This window comes from Nicotiana tomentosiformis, chromosome 10, assembly GCF_000390325.3.
Source record: "Nicotiana tomentosiformis chromosome 10, ASM39032v3, whole genome shotgun sequence".
NCBI classification, from domain to species: domain Eukaryota; kingdom Viridiplantae; phylum Streptophyta; class Magnoliopsida; order Solanales; family Solanaceae; genus Nicotiana; species Nicotiana tomentosiformis.
In genome coordinates, this window is record NC_090821.1 from 41234522 (window position 1) to 41260976 (window position 26455).

General features: G+C 38.4%; 2 protein-coding genes and 1 long non-coding RNA gene across 3 annotated transcripts; 2 read left to right on the forward strand and 1 right to left on the reverse strand.

Annotated features, from left to right (window-relative positions):
- Positions 1-227: 227 nt before the first annotated feature.
- On the reverse strand, positions 228-2914 carry LOC117279826 (uncharacterized). The gene is made up of 5 exons (XM_070186760.1): positions 1841-2914; positions 1457-1594; positions 1035-1067; positions 736-948; positions 228-557 (listed from the first exon to the last, which is right to left on the reverse strand). Exons 1-5 carry the CDS (start codon positions 2912-2914, stop codon positions 228-230), a joined length of 1788 nt encoding a protein of 595 aa, XP_070042861.1.
- Positions 2915-4683: 1769 nt separating this feature from the next.
- LOC104109208 (cysteine-rich receptor-like protein kinase 3) lies at positions 4684-7903 on the forward strand. The gene is made up of 7 exons (XM_009618437.4): positions 4684-5573; positions 5680-5796; positions 5878-6017; positions 6094-6304; positions 6378-6612; positions 6957-7101; positions 7186-7903. The coding sequence occupies exons 1-7, from the start codon at positions 4685-4687 to the stop codon at positions 7516-7518; spliced, it is 2070 nt and encodes a 689-aa protein (XP_009616732.2). The 5' UTR covers position 4684; the 3' UTR covers positions 7519-7903.
- Positions 7904-24468: 16565 nt separating this feature from the next.
- LOC138900539 (uncharacterized) lies at positions 24469-25655 on the forward strand. Its single transcript, XR_011411617.1, has 2 exons — positions 24469-24537; positions 25317-25655. It is a non-coding gene; the product is annotated as an uncharacterized lncRNA (long non-coding RNA).
- Positions 25656-26455: the final 800 nt, after the last annotated feature.

The window sequence follows — 26455 nt, forward strand, 5'->3', positions numbered from 1 at the left end:
TGAAGGTAGCTCAACTATTGACCATGTGTGATTGTCTTCTAAAACAGCAATCTCACACTTCATTGCCTCAATCAACTTGGGTTTTTTATAGCTTTATTATAGGATTTAGGTTCAGTGATGGCTGAGTAGGCTGCCAAAGCAGTGCCAAAAGAAGGAGACACATTAGCATAGTTGATCATGTTAGAAATAGGATAACGACAATGGACACTCCCATTGCCATGAGTGACTTAGTCTTTGAGCCAAATAGGAGGCCTGCTAGTTCTAGCTGATTTTCTAGCTTCAGTAGAAGGTAAGGTAGAAACAGGACAATTTGCTTGGGGCAAACTAGGAGCATCACTATTTGTGATATGCTCATCAGGGAGATCAAGAGAAGGAAAGTCACCTGCATTAGAGTGTACAGGTGAGGAAGCTTCAGTAGTTTGGAGAGAAGGTGAAGAGGGGATATTTGAACAAGGAGAGGAAGGAAGTGAAGTGTGTAGACTATCAGGAGGTGGAATGGAGAGAAATGTAGAGGAGTCTAGTATAGGAAATAGAGCGGAGACTGCGGAGTTAAGATGCTGAAAGGGAAAAACATCTTCTTTAAAAATCACATCTCTAGTGATGTGAAATTGCTTGGTGTGTATTTCATACATTTTGTAGCCCTTTTGTATGGTAGAGTAGCCTAAAAAGACTGTAGGAACTGCTCTAAGAGAAAACTTATCTATCCTTTTAACAGTAGTCATGTATCCTAGGCACCCTAAACACTCTCATATGCTGCAGAGAGGGAGAATGTCCAAACATGATCTCAAAAGGGGATTTGCCTTGAAGTACACCAGAAGGGAGTCTATTTATGATATAGACACCAGTGAGCACACACTCACCCCAAAATCTCAGTGGAACTGCAGCTTTAAACCTGAGAGCTCTAGCTGTTTCAAGGATATACATGTGTCTTCTTTCAACAACCACATTCTGCTAGAGAGTATACACACATGAACTCTGATGAACAATCCCTAAGGATTGTAATAATTCAGTCATCTGTGAGTTAAAGAACTCACATCGATTATCTGATCTAAAGTACTTGACTGAAGCTGAATGAACATTTTGTACCATAGCAAAAAAGGATTTAAGTACTACTATGACTTATGCTTTGGTAGGCAACAAGAAAAATCAGGTATATCTAGAGTGATCATCCACCAAAGTTAGAAAATATCGCTTCCCATCATATGTAGGGATCGTATAAGGAACCCAAACATCACTATGAATAGTATCAAAGCAGCACTTAAACATAGTAGTACTGATAGGGAATGGTAACCTTAATTGTTTAGCTAAGGGACATATAGTGCAATGATTGTCCTTAGTGTTTACATTCAATAGTGTGAAAATACCCCAGTTTTCTCATATTTTCTAGAGGTACATGCCCCAGCCTCCTATGCCACAAGGCTACACTTATTGACTTATCAGTTCTTATTGTATTTACAGCAGGTATAGGTCTTGAAATTGAATCCTTGACTTCTGCAGAAACTTGTGATGCAACTGAACCTCTTGTTGTAGAGTTGAACACATGAAGACCATCTTTTTCTCTACCAATCCCCCTCACCGGTCCACTGAAGAGCTCCTGAAAAATAAAGAAACCATGGAAGAACATAACTACCCATTTCATTTCCTTGGTTAGCTTGGATACAGCTAGAAGGTTGAACTTGAAGTCAGGTATGTGCATCACATTAGACACCTTTAGATCCTTTAGAAGATAAGCAGAACCTATGTGCCTAATCTGAGCTACACTACCAGTAGGCAGATGCACTTATCCCCTTATATCATTAGAGATTGCCTTAACATTAGTCAGTAAATTATATATATTTACCATGTGACTTGAAGCTCCTGAATCTACAATCCATTTAGTCAGAACTTCAGTAATGTCACCACAGGAAGGCATACCTGCTGCCATAGTTGATCCACTGCATTTAGTTTGCTTGCCTAGAAGCTGTAAATTTTGACTGTATTGTTCTTGAGTAAATTGAGGGATGCCTGCTTGAAAGCTATGATTAGCTTGTTGCATCTGAGAGGTTCCTGCAAAGTTGACAGTGGAACCAACTTGACCAGTATTGCTACTACTAAGGGTTTCAGAGGGATAGTTCCCTGTATTACCTTGAGCAAAGTTAGCAGTCCCAAAGCCACCTTTCTTCTTTGGCTTAAAGTCAGGTGGATAGCCATTTAGTTTGTAGCAGGTTTCTCTAGTGTGTCCTTTAAAATTGCAATAGTCATAATGCAGACTATTCTTTCTAGATCTGTAGTTAGAGCCTGAATGATTATTTCCACCAGAAAAGTTGTAGACTGAACCTGCATTACCTTTGTTTCTAAACAATGTTGTTTCCCCCGTGTGAGTCATTCCATCTCCTAGATAGGTATGACTGTGACCAAGGTTACTCTTGTTATTGAGTTGAGCTAGGGTATCAGAGGAATTAGCTCCCTTGCTGCTGAACAGAGTTGTAGCATCATGAACCTCTGAGACTTGTGAGGGTTGAGCCAATGCTCTTTTGCTTTTCTCAGAGATAATCATAGAGTATGCTTTGTTTATAGATGGTCTTGGTGACATGTTCAAGATTTGATTACTGGACTGAGAGTATGTTTCATTCAGGCCCATAAAAAACTGAAGCAATCTTTGATACTCAAAATATTCAACATACTTTTTTGATTCTTCATAGCCACACCCAGGACAAGGCATAAGGGCATCAAATTTTGCCCATAGTTCTTTCAACTTCGAAAAATATGCAGAGATAGATGAAATCCCTTGAATAAGGGTAGCTATGTGTTTGTGTAGGAACAACACTCTGGAACTATTGACATTGTCAAATGTTTCCTTGAGATCCATCCACACTTTGTGAGCACTTGAGGCATACACCATGCCACTCAATAACTCGGCACTCACATAATTCATAATCCACGACAACACAATAGCATTACATTTTTCCCACGGCTCATGTAGAATAGGAGGAAACTTCTCCTAATGGTACCTCCCATCTACAAACCCTGGCTTACACTTTCCTAGCAAACTTACACGCGTAGTACTACTCCACAAAGTATAATTCTCAGGTCGAGTGAGCTTAACTGAAATTAGAGAGCTACCTGGAGTATTGATGGGTTGAAGAAATAAAGGATGATGCGGGTCAATTATCAGAGCTGCAATTGCATCAGCTAGAGTCGATCCACTATCTTTAGTGTTAATCACCATTTTTTTCTTTCACCAAGGATAAATTAAGCTCAAACGCAGTTGTACAAGAAATGCTGATTGCTCAAATTGAACGAACCCTAGCTTTTGGGAGTCGAAACAATCAGACAACTTAGTTGAGTAATCCAGCTGAGAATTGAGTGAGAAGAATCTAGAATCGAAGTTGTGAAGCGTAGATCAATGACACTCGCTCTGATACCATGATGAGATCTAGATTCGAAGCTATTAGCAATGGAGAAATGAACAAGAAACGAAGAAGAATAGAGGAAGAAAGCAACTGCTTCTTATTACTACAATGATGACTAACTTAACCAACAAATGGAAAGACATCGTGCATTTTATACTAACCGCCTAACTACTCTTCTAACTAACCAGCTAATATTTTTACTTATACAACTGTCAATGTATCTACCATTCATTCAACATATATGAACTCTTTCAATAGTTTGAAACTGTCACCGGACAAACAGAAGCAAACGAAGGAATAAAAAAGGAAACGAAAAAGAAAAAAAAGGTGAATTATCAGTATTTGTAACTCTATTATATTAAGCAATCAGGTTTGACACGAAATGAAGCTGCTTTATTAGTACTTAGAAAAGTAAATCCAGTGGCCAAAGTTGAAAACCGATCTTTCAAACTTACGCTTATGGAGTAGCAACTTAGGGAACAAAAGAGATTAACCAAAGTATAAGACTGTATTGGGTGTGGCGTAACATATTTCTTAAGAAAAGTTTCTTAACAAAATCATTTCCGTTGTTTGCTAGTATGTTAAAATTGTGTAAAGAACTAGAAAAAGAATGACTTCCGTCATTGTCGAACTAATTTAATTTTTCGTTTCAATTAATATCTTGATTTTTAAGCCGCGTGGTTTGACGATGTAGAAATGTTAATTTAACTTTAAATACTTAAAGTTAACAACACCATCCTATGCTACATGTCTAATTACAACATTGTATTATAAATGTAATCTACCTACCTTATACAATACAATCAAAGGCCAAAAATAATTAAAAACTTTGAGTTTGAGTCTCAATTTGTTTTTTTTTTAAAAAATGACTTCAAAAAGTGATTATATATTTTTTTAATGTGAACAACATTTTGTAACTCCCTAAATTCGTGTTCAAACTTCAAGATAATAGTCGTTTGATTGAGCCGCAAGAATATTTGACCCCAAAAGAAAATAAAAAAGGGTAAAAATTAGACTCTCCTGTCCTTATCTTATCTTATTTTTCTTTTTATGTTCTAGACCACTCAGAAAAAGAAAATAAAAAAAGGAATTGAAGATCACCGAGCTGTAACTTTCTCATTTCCTAAATAAGTCAACAAGATAAATACCAAGTCTTCCATCTTAGCGTTTTTTTTTTTCTAAATTATTTTAAAAAGGTCTTCTATCTTAGACTTGGAAATTGGAAATTCGTCAGCTTCGGTGGCCGGTGGACCCCACATACTGTTCACATAGTGGCTTCTCATTTCACTCTTATGAACAAAAAAACAGAGAAGAGTAAAATCCCCTTTTTCAGCTGCAACTTCTCGCCCATACCTTCAAGTTATGTCGTCAAACTCAATTTTCATAGCTTAATTCCTTCAAATTCTCCAAAAATGGATTCTCCAGTGAAATGGGTATTCATATTTACACTATTTTCATTCATAAATCGATCAGTTTCTGATCCAAGAGCTACAGAAGCAGCTTTAATATGTACAAACAGAACAGCTTCACAAACTGATCGTCAAGTTTATGTAGCCAGTTTTTTAGCAGCCATGGATTCCGTTACGCCCCTAGTTGCACGGCAACAATATGGAGCTGTAATAAATGGAACAGGAAATAATACAGTTTACGCTTATGGTGAGTGCATGAAAGACTTATCACAAAGAGATTGTAATCTCTGTTTTGCTCAGTGTAAAACACAAATCCTAAGGTGCTTACCATTTCAAAGATTGATTACTGGTGGGAGATTATTTTATGATGGGTGTTTTTTAAGGTATGATTATTATAAGTTCTTTAATGAAAGTGTGAGTTCTGTGGATAGGACAATTTGTGGGAACAGGAGTTTTTCAGGGGATCAGAGTTTATTTAAGGAAAATGTTGGGAAATTAGTGAGGAATTTGGAGGTGGGAGGTTTGAGGAATGATGGGTATTTAACGGCGGTTGTGGGTACTGGGAATTTGACTGTTTATGGGTTGGCTCAGTGTTGGGAATTTGTGAATGGGAGTGCTTGTCAAAGGTGTCTTTCTGATGCAGTTTCAAAGATTGGTTCTTGTCATCCTAAGGAAGAAGGGAGGGTGTTGAATACTGGTTGTTATGTTAGGTATTCTACTCAGAAGTTCTTTAACAATTCTGCAAGTGATACTCCTCCTATTGGAAATGGGGGTAAGTTCTAAATTCTTTATGGGCCAAACACATGAATATTTCTTTTAGTATGAAATTTGAATCCAAGACCTCTAATTTATGTGGTCACATTATGATTAATTATCAGGAGGATCGAGTCGCTTGGCTGTTATTCTCGCAACAACCCTGGGTATTTCTGCTTTCTTACTATTTGTGTCGGCTGTTTCATTCTTTATGCGGAAGAAGGTTTTGAAACAAAAGAGAGGTACTAATTTCAAAGTCAATCATTTTCATTCTTGTGATTGATCAAATGGAAATTTGACTTGAATTTGCTTTGATAATGTAGAGAAGAAGCAGCTAGGAGCACTCATAAGAACAGTTAATAAATCAAAACTGAATATATCCTATGAAACCCTTGAGAAGGCAGCAAATTACTTTAACAACTCCAATAAATTGGGACAAGGAGGTTCTGGTTCTGTTTACAAGGTAATTTCTCTTTGAACATTATTTTCTTATCGCAAAGACTTGTGTCTTATGATAGTCGTGTTTCCACATGAAATAGGGGATCTTGCCGGATGGTCAGGTTGTTGCTATAAAGAGGCTCTTCTTCAATACGAGGCAATGGGTTGATCATTTCTTTAATGAGGTCAATTTGATTAGCGGCATACATCACAAAAACCTAGTAAAGCTGTTGGGGTGCAGCATTACAGGGCCAGAAAGTCTTCTAGTGTATGAGTACGTGCCCAATCATAGTCTTCTGGATTACGTCTTTGGTAAGTATCGCATCCAACCTTAATTATGAACTCTTAAATTAGTGTAAAATGACTTTGATTTGCACTGAATCAGACACAAAGAACCTTCAGCCACTTACATGGGATCAAAGATACAAAATTGTATTGGGTACTGCTGAGGGCTTGGCCTATCTTCATGAAGAATCAAAGTTGAGGATCATCCACAGAGACATAAAGTTGAGCAATGTTCTTCTAGATGAAGATTTCACGCCAAAAATTGCTGATTTTGGTCTAGCCAGGTTATTTCCTGAAGACAGGACTCATATTAGCACAGCTATTGCTGGTACACTGTAAGTTTGGGTTATTCTTACTTTTTCTTTAACCAGTGAGGATTAAACACTATAGACAAATTGTTTGCTGAAATGATTAAATCTCGATACAGTAAGAAGTGTTGGATCTGTTTTACTTAGCTATATCATCGCTAAGGTCTTGCTATTAAATCTCTATAATTTTGCCATGTTTCCGGGAGATGAGACCTTTCACTTATGTATAACTTAATGTAAAAGTAGGTTTTTCGCTAGTATAAGTTAACTACTGCATATATAGTTTTAGGGGTTCTATTTTTTCTGTCCACTTCTGGTCGTTGAACTTCCTTTGATATTATTAAAAGAAGTAATCAGATTTAAAATTGCAGCGGTTACATGGCTCCAGAGTACATTGTACGTGGCAAACTGACTGAGAAAGCTGATGTTTATAGTTTCGGTGTTCTTGTTATCGAACTCGTGTGTGGAAAGAAGAACAATTATGTTTTCCAGAACACAAATTCTCTTCTGCAGCAGGTACTTTCTTGTGATATATCATCTGTCCATAATGGACATTAATAATCATAATACTTACTAAACTCATTTCGTTGTGGTTTCTAGTTGTGGAACTTGTATGGAATTGGAAAATCTTGTGAAGCAGTTGATCCTTCGTTAGAGGGTAACTTCAATGAAGAGGAGGCGTCTAAGCTGCTTCAAGTAGGTCTGCTTTGTGTACAGGCATCAGCAGAATTGCGACCCTCCATGTCGAGCGTCGTGAAAATGCTTACCGACAACCATGAAATTCTTCAGCCAACACAACCACCATTCCTCAACTCTGGAAGTTCAGAATTTAGTCCATTTAATCTGCACGGCAAAAGATTTTTCGGTCAACCAAGCTCCTCTACACAATCTTCTGGGAATAAATTGACAGAGAGTTGGATCGATCCTAGATAAACTAAGGTGATCAAGAATTTTGACTTGACTCGATGATCATCCGGAATTGGCATTGGATTTTTGTTCTCAGCAAAGGCCAAATCTTTGAAGGTGAATTGTTCAGCCAACTCAAGTTTGTGTCTGTGATCACACATTATGATTTGAGCTAATGAGCTTAACATTGACTAGCACTCACCCTCCATTTTTCAGCTGATATTTGGTATAGTCTGATTTAGTCAAATTCGTTTTGTGAATATCCTATAGAGCCTACTTCCTTTTCCCTAAAGTAAAGCTGTTGTATAATGCCTGAATTGTGATACAGTATCTGCAGCTGTAGCAATGAACATCATCTATTGTGATAGATTTTCGAGTAGTAATTTTCAATAAAGATTAGGCTTCACAATTATCATAATATTGTCTTGATTTTGATCGGTAGATTGTTTCAGAACTATCATTCGAACCCACAAAAGAAAAGAACAATAGATCAAATGATCAAGTCTTGCAGACACTATTTTGGTTTTTTTAAGAGTTGCTCATTCATATAATGGAGAAGTACAAAAGTGGAGTTTTACAGTTCCAGTCACTCGTGAACTGTCAGTGTATATACTTAAATCTTTGGTAATATATCATTTAAAATGACAAAAATTATAGTCTCTGTAATGTGCTATTTCAGGTCATAATTGGTTGGATTTACCCAAAAATACATGCTGGGACAGGGTGCTTGCTTAATTTCTGAGCAAATGTTCAACAGCTAGAACCTCTTATTTTATAAGTTATAATCCAGCAGAGTGTGAAAGGGAACTTTGTTGACTGATTCAAAATCAAATTCCCTATTTGGAGTTTACTATAAAGTGGTACACTTGTATTATTTAGCATAACACTTGCTAGCTTATTTTAGGAGGTATGGACCTCAATGGAACTCTATTGCTATTTGCTAGTTGTGTTGTGTACTGTACGTGACCCAAAAGGAATATTGCTAGGTAGCTAGTTGATGTTTGTTATAATTATTATTACTAAACTGAGCTAAAATTGCTAAAGCAAGTCCAATTTATGTGATGGATAATCGTTCTATGACATTTAATTTTGAAATTTACTAAAATTGACTAGTTTATCAATCCTTTTGTCATATTCGTGGATTGAAGAAAATTTATTTTGCCCCTTCACATAAACACGTGCAACTTATTGTACTTTAACTTAAGCATCGCAATCGTTAATATACTTGGTCTGACAGCTATAACATCTTAAGGAGTCACAGTCACTAACTATTGCAAGTTGTTTGTATTATATATATAATGAAGATACTTAACATTATCAACATTTTTGTATCATGTACGTTGACCTGCAGGGAGGAATCTCATACACCAAGTCAAGTGGATTTGTCCTCTCAATTGTCAGTGTGATTCTATTTAGTATTGTATTAAATGTTAACGTATTTGCATATCACATGATATAACATTATTGAGCAATTTGGGTGAAAGAGGGTCTTTTTTAGCATGATTGTATTAAGAGGTACTTATCCGTCAAGTTCATCTATTAATTTGTCTCGATTAAAACCTCATCGACCTTTTTCTTTTTAAATCTTCTCATATCGGTACTCATGTTATGATCCCATTTTATTTTTTGAAGAAAATAAGAGTCAATTTGTTTTGTAGGCCTTTATAAATTTGATTTTAATTTTATGGTTTTTTTACAAGAGATTTTTATTGTTATATAATATTTTCCGTCTCTCGAGAAAAAGAAGTAAGCTATTTCTTTGAAATATTCTGCTCAAATTCATGTGTGATAATTCCGCCAAAAGTTCTCCATTAGTTGGGGAAGAATCCCATCGAATCGGATTTTTTGCGGAATGTATCGAGAGAGATTGGATTCTGTTGGATAATATGTGATTAGTAAACAATGATCGATTTTTCCGCAAGATACAAAATAAATTGTCAAATATTCATTGGAGACCATTTCCTCGAAAATAAGGGGAGGGAAAAAAGCCTCAAGCTTATGGTACTATTCGACGGCTTCATTATTTCTGGAACTGTTTTCACAACTTGATTAAACAAAACAATTTATTTAGTTTATAATCTTACTACTTTGACTTGAGCTCTAAACGACAAACTCTTTGCCAGCTAGTTTGTCAATTACGATGTTAATGATGTTTACTTAACCAAAAGAAAATAGAAGAAAGTCATACACCAACTGTATCATTTCCAATTAATGCGTTGTAATTAAGTTAGTCAATTTTTTCGCTTCACCTAATGATAGCTATTCTAGATAAACGAAAACTTAAAGACTTTTATGCACCGTTTAACACAACTGCTATAGAATTTAAGGGTCCACCAAATTATATAAAGAACCAAGTTTTCTATAAGTTCCCACAGATATAAGTTTTTACAGAAATCACGCACACTGCACTGAGTAAATGACAAGAGAAATTTTACGTGAAAAATTCTCAGCTCAACGGGATTAAAAACCACGACCTACCCTTGTAGGATTTCAACTTCACTACTGAGCAACTTTCAGATTACAACCTATGTAACCTAGGGATTAACCTCTTAATCCCTCACTAACTTGTAACACTCTATTACAAGCCACTTAGTAATAACTCTATTACAAAGACTTTATAACTCGATTAACTCTAGCCAAGACACAAACACAAGAGTTTATGATTTACAAAGGGTTTCCTACGCAATGCTTCTAAACAAGCTAAGTAGGAATTACATTTGAAGAACTATTACAAAGTCACAACTCAACTAAGGACATACAATAACTTGTTATGGGGAACTGGTCCGTAGTAGTGTTATTCTTTGTTCTTGATGCACTTGAGAATCGTTTTCTTGATGATCAATCACAGAGAGTGTGCTTGAGTAAATTCTCTAAGTGTTCAAAATATTTGTTTTACCTTTCTTGATGTTAATAATGCATTTGTGACATCACTAGAATGATGTAAGCAAGGTAGGTAAAAGACACTCCCCATAAAGTTGACTGCTGCACTGTAACGTGTGCAGGCAGCAACTTTACAATTGGGGCAGTTGACTTGTGCAGTTTCTTCGGGAAGCGGTAGCTATCTGTTCCCTCTGTTGTTCCTTTGACTCTGAAGAGTTGAACCATATCCCAAGCTGGAACCTTTTGATCTTAAGGTCTTGGGAATGTGTAACAGATTCCTTATCTGATTCTTGACAATAAGTTTGTTAGATCATCAAAACATAATATGGATATACATATAACCAATCAAATACCTTCTAGGACAAGCGCATGTTATAGTCTTTAAAATACGAATCTCCTTCCAAAACGAGCACGAAGATGGAAGACTTTGAAAAATAATATGGTGGACGACTTTGAAAATGTTAAAAATGGTTGACTTGAATAGTGCCACAGAGAGAAAGTGGCATCGACAAAATAATTGTTTTAGAAAAATGCTACTTCCTATTTCAAGAATTCTTTTGGTTTCTCATTCGGTGTTTGTATTCGCACCGTAGCCCGACTAAATTTGGATTCACACCGAAAATTTTTATATTGGAAGATAAAGGCTTCCTAACAAAGATGACTACATATTCAGAGCTCAAACCTGAGACCTCCCGTTAAGGATACCACACCCCAACAAAGAATTATTTTTCAATAATGTCACCTTTGGCATTAAATGTAGACGTGCTTAATTAGCCATATATATTTATTTGCTAAAGCTACGGCTAAGTGTATAACACAAATTAAATTGGGCACGTAAAAGAAACATTAGAAATTAAACATACAAATGATGTACGCGCGGCATGAAATAAGAAGGCATTTTATAAAAGAAATATTAGAAATTAAACATACAAATGTCGTACGCGCGGCATGAAATAAGAAGACAAGTTAGGAATGTTTTTTGTTAGACACATTGTACTTGCTACTGCAGGTAACACGCATCATTCAGACGCCTCTTTTTGTAACCCCATCTCGGAGATTTAGCTAGTTCTAGCTCAACCCCCTCCCCTCTTTTTGTCACGACCCACCGCGAGGTCGCCCCTGTAGTTCTGTTACTTATGCAGGTTAGTCGTGTCCTGTGTCTATGTCAACTTTAGCTCTTTGTACTACACACTCGTTATCTTAATATAACTAGTTTCTTTTGGACCAAAAAAGCAAAAGGCATTTTATGATTATATATAGCGGTAATTCGTGCATTAATTATGGAAGATCAGATTAAACGAATAACAATAAGGTCAGTGCAAGAAGTCTTTATTAAATACCAAAATCAGTACATTTCGGTCGCTAGATTCGACTTGCATAGATGCTCTCCAACTAAGGCTGCATTACATTTCCATTATAAAACTTGACTAGAGTTATGATTGTAACAATCATATTGTTTACCCGAAAAACGGATAGAGTTGAATTTATACGTAGTTCTAAAGATGCGTGGTATAGCTTGGTACAAATCGAAAAAGTATGTAGAAAAATATCGAATATTAACCGTAAAAAGGGAATGAAATACAAACCAAACTAAGTAAAAAACGATTTATGAACAAACAAGATGAATCAACGTACAAGGCTCACAAAAGGATGATTTCTCCAATATCTGTATGTGAATATCAATAATCTTTTCAATAAGGGAGTGTGTAAATGCCTTAATGTTCAATCTTCTCTTAATAGCCACTCTTTTATAGTGGGGGGATCCTACTTTGGATATAATAAAAGATACATAGTGGGAATCCCATGATAGATTAGTTAATTTAGCTTTTCCTTAATTCCCATCAAGATTCTCTCCCCAAGTGCGGCTACAACGGCTCTTGTCTCTTAGTTCGATCTTGGTCGGACTTGATATAGGTCGATCTCCAGATTTCGAGCTCGATATTGACTCGGGCTCGGATCTTGAGTTCGATAATGCCACTTCACATTATAGTTCGATTTTGGACTCTAGCTCGATAATGACTTCGAGCTCGGTATTGATCGGTCCCTGAATCTTGAGCTTGGTAACCTGGCTTCAGATCTCATCTCAGTATTATAAAAATGACCCCCGGTCCATCATGTTCCAATCTTGACTAATTGCATAAAGGAAAAAATCGGTTTTGACCGTATATAGATAGTCCCCTCGTTTCTCGGGAAGAATGTGGCGAGAAACGACATGATTTTTCAATGATACGACTAGATATACACTGACGTTTGCATCGAGCTCGACCATGACGTATGTGATAACTATCCCGTCGGTTCAGTTACCAAGGCATTAAATGTGTGTCAGAAAATGGTCGGCCACTGTTGATATTGAACCGTCATTGCCAACTCTATAAATAGCTCTTCTCTTTACCATTTTTTACTTTTAGATCTCCAATCTCCAAATCTTCTAAGTTCTTTTTCGCATCTTCTGAGTTCTTCATCTGCAAATCCGTGATTTTCATTGCAAATTTCTTCTCAAAACACCAAAATACTTTTGATCTTTGTTCACAGAAATTTAGATGGCCAAAACGTCAAAAATTGTCCCTAAAAAAGAGAACGCATCTACATCGCGACCTGCAGGTGACAAAACACCGGTGGAGCCACGACCTGAGGAGTGTGTTCCCGGGGGGTGTGTTCTCACTTCTGATTTTAAGACCAATAAAGCCTCGTCGGTTCCCGGTCGATGCGAGCCAGTATCGAGGTATATATGCTCGATAACTGAGGGATACATCAAGCAGGTAAGGAAAGATTGCAACTGGGAAAACAAAGAAGTGGTGATCCCGGCTCCCGAAGAAAATATCACCACCTATGCGGAAGGGTTTTTAAGTGTGTACACTTACCCTTTCACGTTGGGCTCCCTCGACCCTGTTGTCATTGACTTCTGCCGCCAGTATCAAATAACCCTAGGACAAATCCACCCTTCCTTTTGGCGAATCGTTATTCTGCTCCGATTTTTTCTGAGCAAAATCGAGGGGATGCCTTTTACACTCGATCACCTCATCAGGTTATACAGCTCCCGCCTCTATTGAGGTGAGTTAATAAAACTTCAGCGCCGAGCTACCAAAGTACTGTTCTCGAGCATAGACGAGGATAAAGACCGAGGTTGGATGAGCCGGTTCGTTCGAGTGAAGACTTCCGACCTTATCTCGACCGAGAAGATGCCATTTTTCGAGAAATGGAATATGAAGCGTAAGTACAATTCTACTGTTAGATCCTATTGTTTTGCTCCTTCGTGTCTTTCTCACCTATATCTTTTTCCGTGATGTAGCGGTTGCTTGGATGCCCGGTGCAATTCCTAACCTTAAGAGCTGGGTATGGGACCTGGCCTCGACCTCTACATATGCCGAGCGCTCGTGGCGCGATTTATCAAAGGGTCGATGGGAAGCCAAAACACATGGTAAGCTTCTTTCCCACGTCTTTGTTGACTTTGTAAAGCATTTCTTACTTATTTTCTTTTTATACAGGCCTTGGCAAAGATGTTGTTATGAGGCCCTTATCTGGTAAGGAGGAGACTTCGATCCCGGCACCCAAACCGGTGAAGGACAAAAAGAGAAAAAAGATCTTGACCTCCGAGGATCCGCAAGTTAAGAAGAAGAAGGCTCGTAAGCTGATGAAGAATATCATCCTCCTGACTGAAGACTCTATTCGGCGTCTTAGGGATGAAGATGAAGAAGAGGAAGAAGATGACTCAGGGCTGGTGGCCCGAGTGAAAATGAGCACCGAGGCCCCAAAGGCTATTGAATCGGTGAAGGCTGCAGAGATTCCATCTCGTGATGAGGGAGTCTCGGAAAGAGAATTGGTCGAAGTCCCCGAGTCATCGAGGATCGAGGCTACCCCTCACCATAATGAGCCAATGGTGAATACAACTGCAGGGGATGATCTCGAGGCCCACCGAGATGGAGAGAACGTCCCAAGTGATTCACTTGGGGCAATAGAAATTGGAGGATCCCCGCTGCTCCCCTCGTTTTCCGAGGAGATGATTCGAGAGGCTAGGGCCTTGAAGACCCTTTCCATCGAAGGAGGCCACAGAATGGTGGATACCTTCTATGATTATTTTACTGGAGTCAAAGATGCTACCGGCCTGAGCGACTTGGAGGTCCTGAGGAAGGACTCGGGTGAGGTATCGAGCCTCTTCAACGAAGCGCAGCAAGCTCTAAATTGAGTAAGCCTTAACTCTCCATGTTGGTATTACACCTGTGTTTGTTTTTCTCTTTATCTAACTTCTTTTCTTCTTTTTGCATAGGCCTCAGTGCTTCATCGGGAAGCATTTTCTCGGTCTCGAGCTGAGCTGAGTCGGTATGAGGCTGATCTTCGAGGGCTCACGGAGGAGAGAAATGCCCTTAAACTTCTCTGTGGGCAAAGAGAAGAGGAAATCAAGGACCTCCGAGCCGAGTTGGCCAAGGCTCACCAAGATCAGTCCGACCTGAACGAGCAGGTAATGACAATCTTAAAACCTCATGGGCTCGATTCGGTAACGGTGGCTAATATTTCGATCTCACAGCTGCAGCAGAAGATTGAGATGATCGGGCAACTCTGTGAGGAGCTCAACATGATAAAGGCGGAGACATTGGGGTAGAAAGAAGGTATGGACCGCTTCGCTGCAGAAAAAGAGACTGCCTTGTCCCAATTGTCATCAGCCGAAAGTCTTCTTCGAGGCATAAAAGAGAAGAGCTCGGTTCAGGAAAAGAAATTAGCGGAGCTCAAAGCTCGGTTGGCTTCAGAACTTGAAAAGGCCAAATCTGAATTTGAAAAGGCTAAATCCAAGGCAGACGCGATCGTGGCCGTCTACCAAGCCAATGTTGAAGCCGCTCAAGTACAAGTGAGAGAGGCAGCCGAGACCGCTCAAACTCGAGCATATTGGATTGATGAACTTTCCAAGTGCCAATCTCGGAGGGAAACCCTCGAGGAGATCCACACTCAAGGTTTTGATCTAGCCGACGAGATAATAAAGGCTAAATAGTGTGAAACCGAAGCTGTAGTGCTGGCCTCCGATGATGACGACGATGATGATGAGAGAAAAAGCGGGTCCAAGAGCGAGGATGACCTCGATGGAGAAGAAATTATCCCCGGAGAAAATCAAGAACCTTAGGATTTTTCATTTCTTATCTTTTGTGTAGGGTCCTAATCGGATCATGTAAATATCTTCATATATATAAAGATCTCTTTCTTTCCCATCTTGCCTTTATTTCATTTTGTGCCTTGTGAAAATTTCGTTTCATTCATGCCTTATGAAAATTTTGTTCATAAGTTCGAGGCTTTAGGTAATTTGATCAAAGTCGGACCTTGTAGTCTTTATAACCTAGTGAGCATTTGCCCGAACTCGTATTAAGAGTAGCCCTTGGGCTTAATAGTCGAGTGAGCGTTTGCTCGAACTCGAAGTAATGCTGACCTTAGGCTTTATGGTCGAGTGAGTGTTTGCTCGAACTCGAATTAAGAGTAGCCCTTAGGCTTAATAGTTGGGTGAGTATTTGTTCGAACTCGAAGTAATGTAGCCCTTAGGCTTTATGGTCGAGTGTGTTTGCTCAAATGCGAATTAAGAGTAGCCCTCGGGCTTAATAGTCGAGTATGTTTGCTCGAACTCGAAGTAAGAATAGCCCTTAGGCTTAATGGTCGAGTGAGGATTTGCTCGAACTCGAAATAAGGTAGCCCTTGGGCTTTGTAGTCGAGTGAGAATGATTTCTCAAACTCGATTTAATGGCAACCCTTGGGCTCGATAGATAGTCCCCGAGTGAGAATGGTTGCTCGAACTCGAGTTAGGATAGATCTTAGGCTTTATAGTCCAGTGGGGATTTTCTCGAACTCGAAATAAGAATAACCCTTAGTCTTAGTGGTTGAGTAAGGACTTGCTCGAACTCGAAATAAGGTAGCCCTTGGGCTTTGTAGTCGAGTGAGAATGATTTATCGAACTCGAATTAATGGCAGCCCTTGGGCTCGATAGATAGTCCCCGAGTGAGAATGGTTGCTCGAACTCGAGTTAGGGTAGCCCTTAGGCTTTATAGTCGAGTGAAGATTTGCTCGAACTCGAAATAAGAATAGCCTTTAGGCTTAGTGGTCGAGTGAGGACTTACTCGAACTCGAATAAGGTAGCCCTTAGGCCTTATGGTCGAGTGAGTGTTGCTCGAACTCGAAATAATGTAGCCCTTAGGCCTTAAGGTCGAGTGAGTGTTTGCTCGAACTCGAATTAATGTAGCCCTTAGGCTTTATGAGTGAGTGTTTACTCGAACTCGAAATAAGGTAGCCCTTGGGCTTTATAGTCGAGTGAGGATTTGCTCGAACTCGAAGTAATGTAGCCTTTAGGCTTAATGGTCGAGTGAGTGTTGCTCGAACACGAAGTAATGTAGCCCTTAGGCTTTATGAGAGTGTTTACTCAAACTCGAAATAAGGCAGCCCTTGTGTAATACCCCCAATATTTTAAATGAGGTCATATGGGGTATTTAGTAAATAATTTAAGTTTTTTTTAAAAAAGAACTAACTAAATAAACAAAAAAAAAGGGAAAAGTAAGAATTGAAACAAAAGGGCTGAAGCCCATTAATATAGCCAAAGTTGAAAAGGGTTTGGGAAAGCTTCAGAAAGCTTTCTGAAGGAAACGAAGCAGAATGCTTCAGAACGGAAAAAAACAAACAAAAAAAAAACGAGCAGAGGAAGAAAGAAAGAAAAGAGAAAAGAAGGAGGAAGAAGTTGGCGCAGTACGTTGGAACCATAGCTATAACTGTTGAGGAATCTTAAGAACTAATTTGTGTTTTACGGGTATTACTTGAATTTCTTATTCTGGTAGAATTTTATTTCGATTCTCACGATTAGAAGACTCTACAGAGTAATAGAAATTACACTAGCTCATTCACACAATAGAGAATTTTCTTCCTAAAGGATCAATAAAACTTTATAAAATTGGATTAATAAAAATATATGAATATGTTGGAGATGATAGATTAGTAATTACTCATATGTGGGTAAATATAATTCGGTGAATTAAGAATCAAATATGAAACCTCGAGGGTTGGGTACTCTAAATTAGCTATGAATTAGCCTAAACAAGGAAATTAACATGAGATCGATATTATGTAATTATAGATTGATTTGAGAAATTTGTACGAATTGCTCGAGGTGAAGCATTTGGTATTTCAGCACGAGTACTGTGAGTAGTAATCTTACCGCAATTTATGTTTTCATAACTTGCATAATTTACACATGACTTTTAATATGAATATGTTACCGATTATTTTGAGTTGCACGTGGGACAAGTCTTTTACTCGATATGATACCGAAATAGTTATTTGGGATGATTACCGTTGTTTTAAATATTTTCGTTGTCACTAGATATGTATTACCGTTACTTGAAATTACTGTTATCGAAATGAAATTTCATGATTTGATAAGAACCGATATACCCTACATTATTTTAAATTATTTTCCTAGGAGTATATATGGATTACAAAGACATGTATAAATGGGAGTAGACTTTGAAGGATCCCGTAGATAACGGCTGGTTTGTTAGACCTGGTGCACCTTGTAATTACCGAGTACAGTTATAGCCCTCGCTAGGGGGAAGGTAGAACTAGCATACCGTTACCGATTTCCCTCGAGTAGGGACTACCGTTATATTTGATTTCTTACGAAAAAGTCCACAGTTATACCGATTACATGATCCATTCATTGAAACCTCCCAAACATGAATATTGATATTACACAGTATTTTACCGAGCTTATTACCGAATTGTCAATTAATTTATATTACATGAAAAACATGATGAGACTGATTATTGTTTCTGAAAGGGAATTCTTATGATATTTTCTATTTAATATATATACTAGAGTATTTTTTGACTTGTCCCCAATAAAAATGGTTGTGGTTAAGTGTTATTACTCACTGAGCTAGCGACTCACTCCCCGCTATTTTTTATACAGAGACAGCAGTTAACGCGTGTGAGGATTTCGTTAATTAGAGCGCATAGGTTGATAGTTCTTGGTGAGCCTCGCACTTGTTCGCGTGGGCGAAGATTTTATTTATTGTTATAGTTTTTTCTTTGAACTCTTAGAGTCGCTCCATAGTCATTCTTTTAGTGTCATGGGTATTCTTTTGTTATTATAGACCTATATTGAGTATCGCTCTTTATTATCAGAGTTAGAGATAAATTAGTATTTTTGGTTGTTAGTGGGTTGATTAGTAATGGTAGAGACTTGTTTTGGTTAATTGATAAGTTGTTAATTATTTGGTTTGATATTAGGATGGTTGGTTGTTGATTTTGAGACAGAAAAGTTTTTGGATAGTCCAAAAACAGGGGAAACGCTGTCCGATTTTCTATAAAATACCGATGAGGCTTACTTGGGAGCACTTGCTCCTAAGCGCCGGTCACGATCCTAAATTGGGTCGTAAAAAGTTGGTATCAGAGCTTAGGCTTTAAGTCCCGATTCATGGAGCAATGTTTAGTAGAGTCTTGTTCATGGGTATGTAGGCGCCCATACTTATGATCTTGAGGCTACTGAACATCTAGGAATGTTTTCCCTTCTTTCTTTCTTTGATCGTGCGTTGAGATTGACTTTGGAATATTTCTTTCGCAGATGGCTAGGACACGCACGCCCTCATCTGCTGGACGTGGTTCTACCTAGGGTGGCGGTCAAGTTGGCATTCATCAAACTAGAAGACAGACTGCTCCTCAACCTGAAGGAGGGAACATGGGTCAACCCTAAGCTGCTATGCCAGATCAAGTACAAGAACAGGGCGTTCCGGATGCTCCACCATCAGTGCCAACTGTTGTACCTACCATTACCTTACCTGCAGACGCAGTGGCAAGGTTATTGAATGTGCTAGAGGTATTGGTGCCTACTCGGGGGTGGAAGTTCAGCTCCTCAGGCTACTTTACAGACACAACCTGCACAGACTCAGACTTTCGGTAATAAGGAAGTATCCCTACAAGAGTTACTAAAATTGAAATCACCAAAATTCAGAGGTTCTGATAATTCAGTAGATCCTCAAAGTTTCTTAGATGGGACACTCAAGGCATTACGTGCTCTAGGATGTTCTAGTGAGAGAGCCATGGAGCTTGCAGCATACAAACTAGAGGATATGGCCAATACATGGTATGAAACTATGTTGCTAGGAAGGCCGGCAAGAGCAACACCACTAACATGGGACGAATTCACTAAATTGTTCATGAATCATTTTCTTCTGGACAGCTTGATGCAAAAATATGATAGAGACTTTGAGAGATTGGTTCACACTCCAGATATGGATATGTCAAAATATAATACCAAGTTTTGTAAGCTGGCTAGATATGCCCCTTACTTAGTGTCTACCGAAGAAGCTCGAGTTCAGAAGTTTGTTGATGGATTGGTTAGTCATCTATACACTGCAGTAGCCCCATAGATGAAGACTTTATCCTACTCTAATACAGTCGACCTTGCTAGAAAGATTGAAACCAAGGGACGTGAGGAGCGTGCCGTTAGTGATTTACGTAAGAAGGCCAAGACAGGAGGGTCTTTCAGTGGTGGTTTTAGTGAAAATCAAAGAGAAGGAAATCATGGACAACAACAACAGGGTTCTCAGACAGGGACACACTTGTCTTCACAGTCCACGTACAGACCACATTACAGACAGGGTGCTAGGGGACCGTCATCATCTAGACATCGTAATTCTAAGCAGACATATGCCACTACTTCATTCTGTCAGGTGTGTGGTAGATCACATTTGGGCCAATGTCGTGCTCTAACGGGAGAGTACTTTCGGTGTGGCTAGTTGGGACATCACATGAGGGATTGCCCTCAGCCTCCGAGAAATTTCAATCAGGCTTATATTCAGTCAACTGTACCTACTCAGACTACTCGTAATACTTCAGGTGCTGCAGATACAGGAAATAGAGGTCGAGGTGCTGGAAATCATGCTACTATGAATCAAGGACAAGGGAATGCTGGTAGAGATTAGGCGAGAGTTTTTGCATTTACTAGACAGGATGCTCAGGCCTCGAATGTTGTGGTTACATGTATTCTTTCTGTCTATTCATTTGATGCACTTGTGTTGATTGATCCGGGATCTACTCACTCCTATGTGTCCTCGTACTTTGATTTGAGGTTTAGTAGACAACCTGATCTATTGAATGATCCTTTGCTAGTTGCTACTCCTGTTGGAGAGTCTCTATTAGCTGAATACGTGTATCGTGCTTGCCAAATTTGGGTTGAGGGTAGAGATACTCTAGCTAACCTTATTGTACTTGATATGATTGACTTTGACATGCTGATGGGAATGGATTGGTTATCTTCTTACTATGCTATCGTCGATTGTCATGGAAAGATAGTCAAGTTTGAGATACCAAACGAACCCAGGTTCCAGAGATTTGCAAAGTTGAATCTTTTATGAAAGCTCAACGACTTCTGAAGAAAGGTTGCTTGGGTCTCTTAGCTATTGTGAATGACACAAGAAAGGAAACAGTTAGTATAGAAAATGTACAGTAGTGAGAGAATTTTCTGATGTATTTCATGAGGATTTACCAGGATTGCCTCCAGTACGAGAAATAGACTTTGGTATTGATTTGTCACCTGACACACAGTCCATATCAATACCGTCATATCGGATGGCACCAGCAGAGTTGAAGGAGCTAAAATAACAACTGCAGGATTTGTGAGAGAAGGGTTTTATCAAACCGAGTATATCTTCACGGGGTGCACTAGTACTGTTCGTAAAGAAGAAAGACGGATCCCTGAGAATGTGCATTGACTACAGGCAGTTGAACAAGATAACAATACACAATAAATATCCTTTGCCTCGTATAGATGACATGTTTGATTAGTTACAAGGAGCTGCCCACTTTTCAAAGATTGACCTCTGTTCTGGTTATCATCAACTTAGAATCAAAGATGAAGATATTTCTAAGACTGCTTTCAGAACTCGATACGGGCACTATGAGTTTCTTGTGATGCCTTGCGGACTGACTAATGCTCCAGCTGCATTCATGGATTTAATGAATAAGGTGTTCAAGCCGTTTCTGGATAGATTTGTAATAGTATTTATTGATGATATCCTAATATATTCTCGTAGCCAAGGAGAACACGATAATCATCTCAGGACTGTGTTGCAGACATTGCGAGAACATCAGCTTTATGCTAAGTTCTCAAAGTGTGAATTTTGGCTAGACTGAGTATCATTTCTGGGGCATGTTGTATCCAAAGATGGAATTATGGTAGATCTTAAGAAGACAGAAGTTGTGCAGAAATGGCCCAGACCTACTTCTCCTACAGAGATTCGTAGCTTTTTAGGCTTAGCAGGCTATTACAGGTGTTTTGTGCAGGATTTCTCCAGAATAGCAGTGCCGCTGACCAACCTAACATAGAAAAATGCAAAGTTTCAGTGGACGGAGGAATGTGAGCAAAGCTTTCAGAAACTCAAACCATGTTTGACAACTGCACCAATATTAGCCTTACCATCAGGTTCTGGAGGATTTACAGTATTCTGTGATGCCTCGAGGGTGAGATTAGGATGTGTTCTCATGCAAAATGGTCGCGTTATAGCTTATGATTCGAGATAATTAAAAAAGCACGAGCAAAACTATCCTACACATGATTTAGAGATGGCTGCAGTGGTATTTGCTCTAAAACTTTGGAGGCATTACCTATATGGAGAAACTTGTGAGATTTATACTGACCATAAAAGTCTGAAGTATATCTTTCAGCAGAGAGATCTGAATCTTCAGCAGCGTCGGTGGATGGAACTACTCAAAGACTATGACTTTTCTATCTTGTATCATCTTGGAAAGGCCAATGTGGCGGGAGATGTATTGAGCAGAAAATCTATGGGGAGTTTGGCACATATAACTCCTGTAAAGAGACTTTTAGCCAAAGATATTCAGAGACTAGAAGATACATGCATCAGATTTGGTATCGAAAATTCAGAGGCATTGTTGGCTTGTGCTCAGGCTAAGTCTTCATTAGTTGAGCGCATTAAGGCCACCCAATATGAGGATGAACGACTATGCAAATACAAAGATGAGGCCTTAGCTGGTAAAAGAAAGGATATGATTGTTAAAAGTGATGGCGTTCTTCGAATGGGCGACAAGCTATGTGTAGCAGACGTAGATGGGTTGAGACAAGATATTCTTAAAGAAGCCCACAACTCTAAATACACTATACATCCTGGATCCACAAAAATGTACCATGACCTGAAGCAATTTTATTGGTGGGAAGGTATGAAGAAAGATGATGTAACTTTGTTTCTAGTTGTTTGACTTGTCAGCAGGTCAAGGCTGAACATCAGCGACCCGCATGACTGTTACAACAAATTAAGATTCAGAGTGAAAATGGGAAAGAATTACTATGGATTTTGTCACCGGTCTACCATGAACCCTTATAGGTTATGACTCGGTATGGGTGATTGTAGATCGATTGACAAAATTAGCACATTTTTTGCCAGTGAAGACTATATATAGTGGAGTAAGATATGCAAAGATATTTATGAACGAAATTGTCCGACTTCACGGAGTTCCAATATCCATCATCTCTAATAGAGGATCACAATTTACCTTACGCTTTTGGAAATCTTTTCAAGAAGCATTGGGTACACGAGTAGATCTTAGTACTACATTTTATCCACAGACAGACGGGTAGTCTGAACGTACTATACAGATCTTGGAGGATATGTTGAGAGCTTGCATTCTTGAGGTTGGAGGTAGTTGGGACCCTTATATACCTTTAGCTGAATTTTCTTACAACAATAGCTTCCAGTCCAGTATTTAAATAGCACTGTACGAAGCATTATATGGTAGAAGATGTCGTTCTCCTATCGGATGGTTTGAAACTGGTGAGACCAACTTATTGGGACCTGACTTAGTACAAGAAGCTATGGACAAGGTCCAGTTGATCAGATAGAGATTGCTTGCAGCTCAAAGTAGACAAAAGGCTTATGCTGATAAGAGAAGAAGAGATTTAGTGTTCATAATTGGGGAAAAAGTGTTCCTACCAGTCTCCCCTATGAAAGCTGTGATACGGTTTGGGAAAAAAGGCAAGTTGAGCCCCATGTTTATAGGACCGTATGAGATACTAGACCGAGTGGGAGCGGTGGTGTATCGTTTGGCACTTCCTCCTGAGTTGTCCTTTATTCATCCAGTTTTTGATGTCTCAATGCTAAGGAAATGTATATCAGACTCATCTCAGGTGCTTGAAGCACCTGCTATACCGCTTGATGAGAAGTTATCTTACGAGGAGGAACCGATGGCTATTGTTGATAGGCAAGTAATAAAGCTACAGTCAAAGGAAACTGAGTTCTTAAAAGTCTTATGGTGAAATCATACAGTTGAAGAAGCTACTTGGGAAATAGAAGATGCTATGCGAGTCAAGTACCCCCCATTTGTTTCAGTCTACAGGTACGCACTTGAGTTAAATTCGGGGACGTAATTTCATAAGGTGGGAAGGATGTAATACCCCCAATATTTTAAATGAGGTCATATGGAGTATTAATCAATAATTTAAGGTTTTTTTTTCAAAAAAAACTAACTAAATAAACAAAAATAAAAGGAAAAAAGTAAGAATTGAAAAAAAAGGGCCGGAGCCCATTAATATAGCCAAAGTCGAAAAGGGTTTGGGAAAGCTTCAGAAAGCTTTCTGAAGAAAACGAAGCACAACGCTTCAGAACGGAAAAAAACAAACAAAAAAAAACGAGCAGAGGAAGAAAGAAAGAAAAGAGAAAAGAAGGAGGAAGAAGAAGTTGGCGCAGTACGTTGGAACCATAGCTATAACTGTTGAGGAATCTTAAGCACTAATTTGTGTTTTACGGGTATTACTTGAATTTCTTATTATGGTAGATTTTTATTTCGATTCTCACGGTTGGAAGACTCTACAGAGTAATAGAAATTACACTAGTTCATTCACACAATATAGAATTTTCTTCCTGAAGGATCAATAGAACTTTATAGAATTGGATTAATAAAAATATATGAATATGTTGGAGTTGATAGATTATTAATTACTCATATGTGGGTAAATATAATTCGGCGAATTAAGAGTTAAATATGAAACCTCGAGGGTTGGGTATTCTAAATTTGCTATGAATTAGCCTAAACAAGGAAATTAACATGAGATCGATATTATGTAATTATAGATTGATTGGAGGAATTTGTAAGAATTGCTGGAGGTGAAGCATTTGGTATTTCGGCACGAGTACTGTGAGTAGTAATCTTACCGCAATTTGTGATTTCATAACTTGCATGATTTACACATGACTTTTAATATGAATATGTTACCGATTATTTTGAGTTGCATGTACGACAAGTCTTTTACTCGATATGATACCGAAATATTTATTTGGGATGATTACCATTGTTTTAAATATTTCCATTGTCACTAGATATGTATTACCGTTATTTAAAATTACTGTTATCGAAATGAAATTTCATGATTTGATAAGAACCGATATTCCCTACATTATTTTAAATTATTTTCCTACGAGTATATATGGATTACAAAGACATGTATAAATGGGAGTTGACTTTGAAGGATTCCGTAGCTAACGGCGAGTTCATTAGACCTGGTTCACCTTGTAATTACCGAGTACAGTTATAGCCCTCGCTAGTGGGAAGGTAGAACTAGCATACAGTTACCGATTTTTCTCGAGTAGGGACTACCATTATATTTGACTTCTTACAAAGAAGTCCACAGTTATACCGATTACATGATCCATTCATTGAAGCCTCCCAAACATGAATATTGATATTACACAGTATTTTACCAAGCTTATTACCGAATTGTCAATTGATTTATATTACATGAAAAACATGATGAGACTGATTATTGTTTATTGTTTCTGAAAGGGTATTCTTATGATATTTTCTGTTTAATATATATACTAGCATATTTTTTGCTTGTCCCCAATAAAAACGGTTATGGTTAAGTGTTATTACTCACTGAGCTAGCAACTCACTCCCCGCTATATTTTTTTTTACAGAGACAGCAGTTAACGCATGCGAGGATTTCGTTAATTAGAGCGCACAGGTTGATAGTTCTTGGTGAGCCTCGCACTTGTTTGCGTGGGCGGAGATTTTATTTATTGTTATGGTCTTTTCTTTGAACTCTTAGAGTCGCTCCATAGTCATTCTTTTAGTGTCATGAGTATTCTTTTGTTATTATAGACCTATGTTGAGTATCGCTCTTTATTATCAGAGTTGGAGATAAATTAGTATTTCTGGTTGTTAGTGGGTTGATTAGTAATGGTAGAGACTTATTTTGGTTAATTGATAAGTTGTCAATTGTTTGGTTTGATATTAGGATGGTTGGTTGTTGATTTTGAGACAGGAAATATTTTGGATAGTCTAAAAACAGGAAAAACTCTGTCCGATTATTTGTAAAATACCGATGAGGCTTACTTGGGAGCACTTGCTCCTAAGCGCCGGTCACGATCCTAAATTGGGTCGTGACACCTTGGGCTCGATAGATAGTCCTCGAGTGAGAATGGTTGCTCGAACCCGAGTTAGGGTAAACCTTAGGCTTTATAGTCGAGTGAGGATTTGCTCGAACTCGATGTAGTGTAGCCCTTAGGCTTAACGATCGAGTGAGTGTTTGCTCAAACTCGAAGTAATGTAGCCCTTAGGCTTTATGATCGATTGAGTGTTTGATCGAGCTCGAATTAATGTAGCCCTTAGGATTTATGAGTGAGTGTTTACTCGAACTCGAAATAAGGTAACCCTTAGGCTTATGTGGCAATCCCCGATATATGGGGTAATTTTTCAAACTTCGGTCATTGTCGGCCCTTGAGCCTGTTTGCATAATAGATCATGAAATAGAAAAATCTTTCCGAGATATGAGGTATTGGTAAAGAAGAAATTTCTCTTTACAAGTCATTATACATGTGTTCATGTTTTGTGCCAGGGCTCGAGCAAACTACACGGGCATGATTCGTTTTGACCATTTGGCCCTTACAATTTTTCCTATCGAAACCCTGTTGCCAAGATATAACTTTCTTGCATCAAACTTAATATATTCGAGGGTAATGGTCAAGGTCGGCCTTTGAGCCTGTTTGCATAATAGATCATGAAATAGAATAATCTTTCCGAGATATGAGGTATCGGTAAAGAAGAAATTTCTCTT

Coding starts and splice junctions, on each gene's coding strand:
- LOC117279826 (XM_070186760.1), bottom strand. CDS start 2,914: ATGAATTATGTGAGTGCCGAGTTATTGAGTGGCATGGTGTATGCCTCA. Junction 1,595..1,840: donor CAGGAGCTTCAAGTCACATG/GTAAATATATAT, acceptor TTTATTTTTCAG/GAGCTCTTCAGTGGACCGGT. Junction 558..735: donor AGCATATGAGAGTGTTTAGG/GTGCCTAGGATA, acceptor TTTCCCTTTCAG/CATCTTAACTCCGCAGTCTC.
- LOC104109208 (XM_009618437.4), top strand. CDS start 4,685: ATGAACAAAAAAACAGAGAAGAGTAAAATCCCCTTTTTCAGCTGCAAC. Junction 6,018..6,093: donor GTTCTGGTTCTGTTTACAAG/GTAATTTCTCTT, acceptor CACATGAAATAG/GGGATCTTGCCGGATGGTCA. Junction 6,613..6,956: donor ACAGCTATTGCTGGTACACT/GTAAGTTTGGGT, acceptor TTAAAATTGCAG/CGGTTACATGGCTCCAGAGT.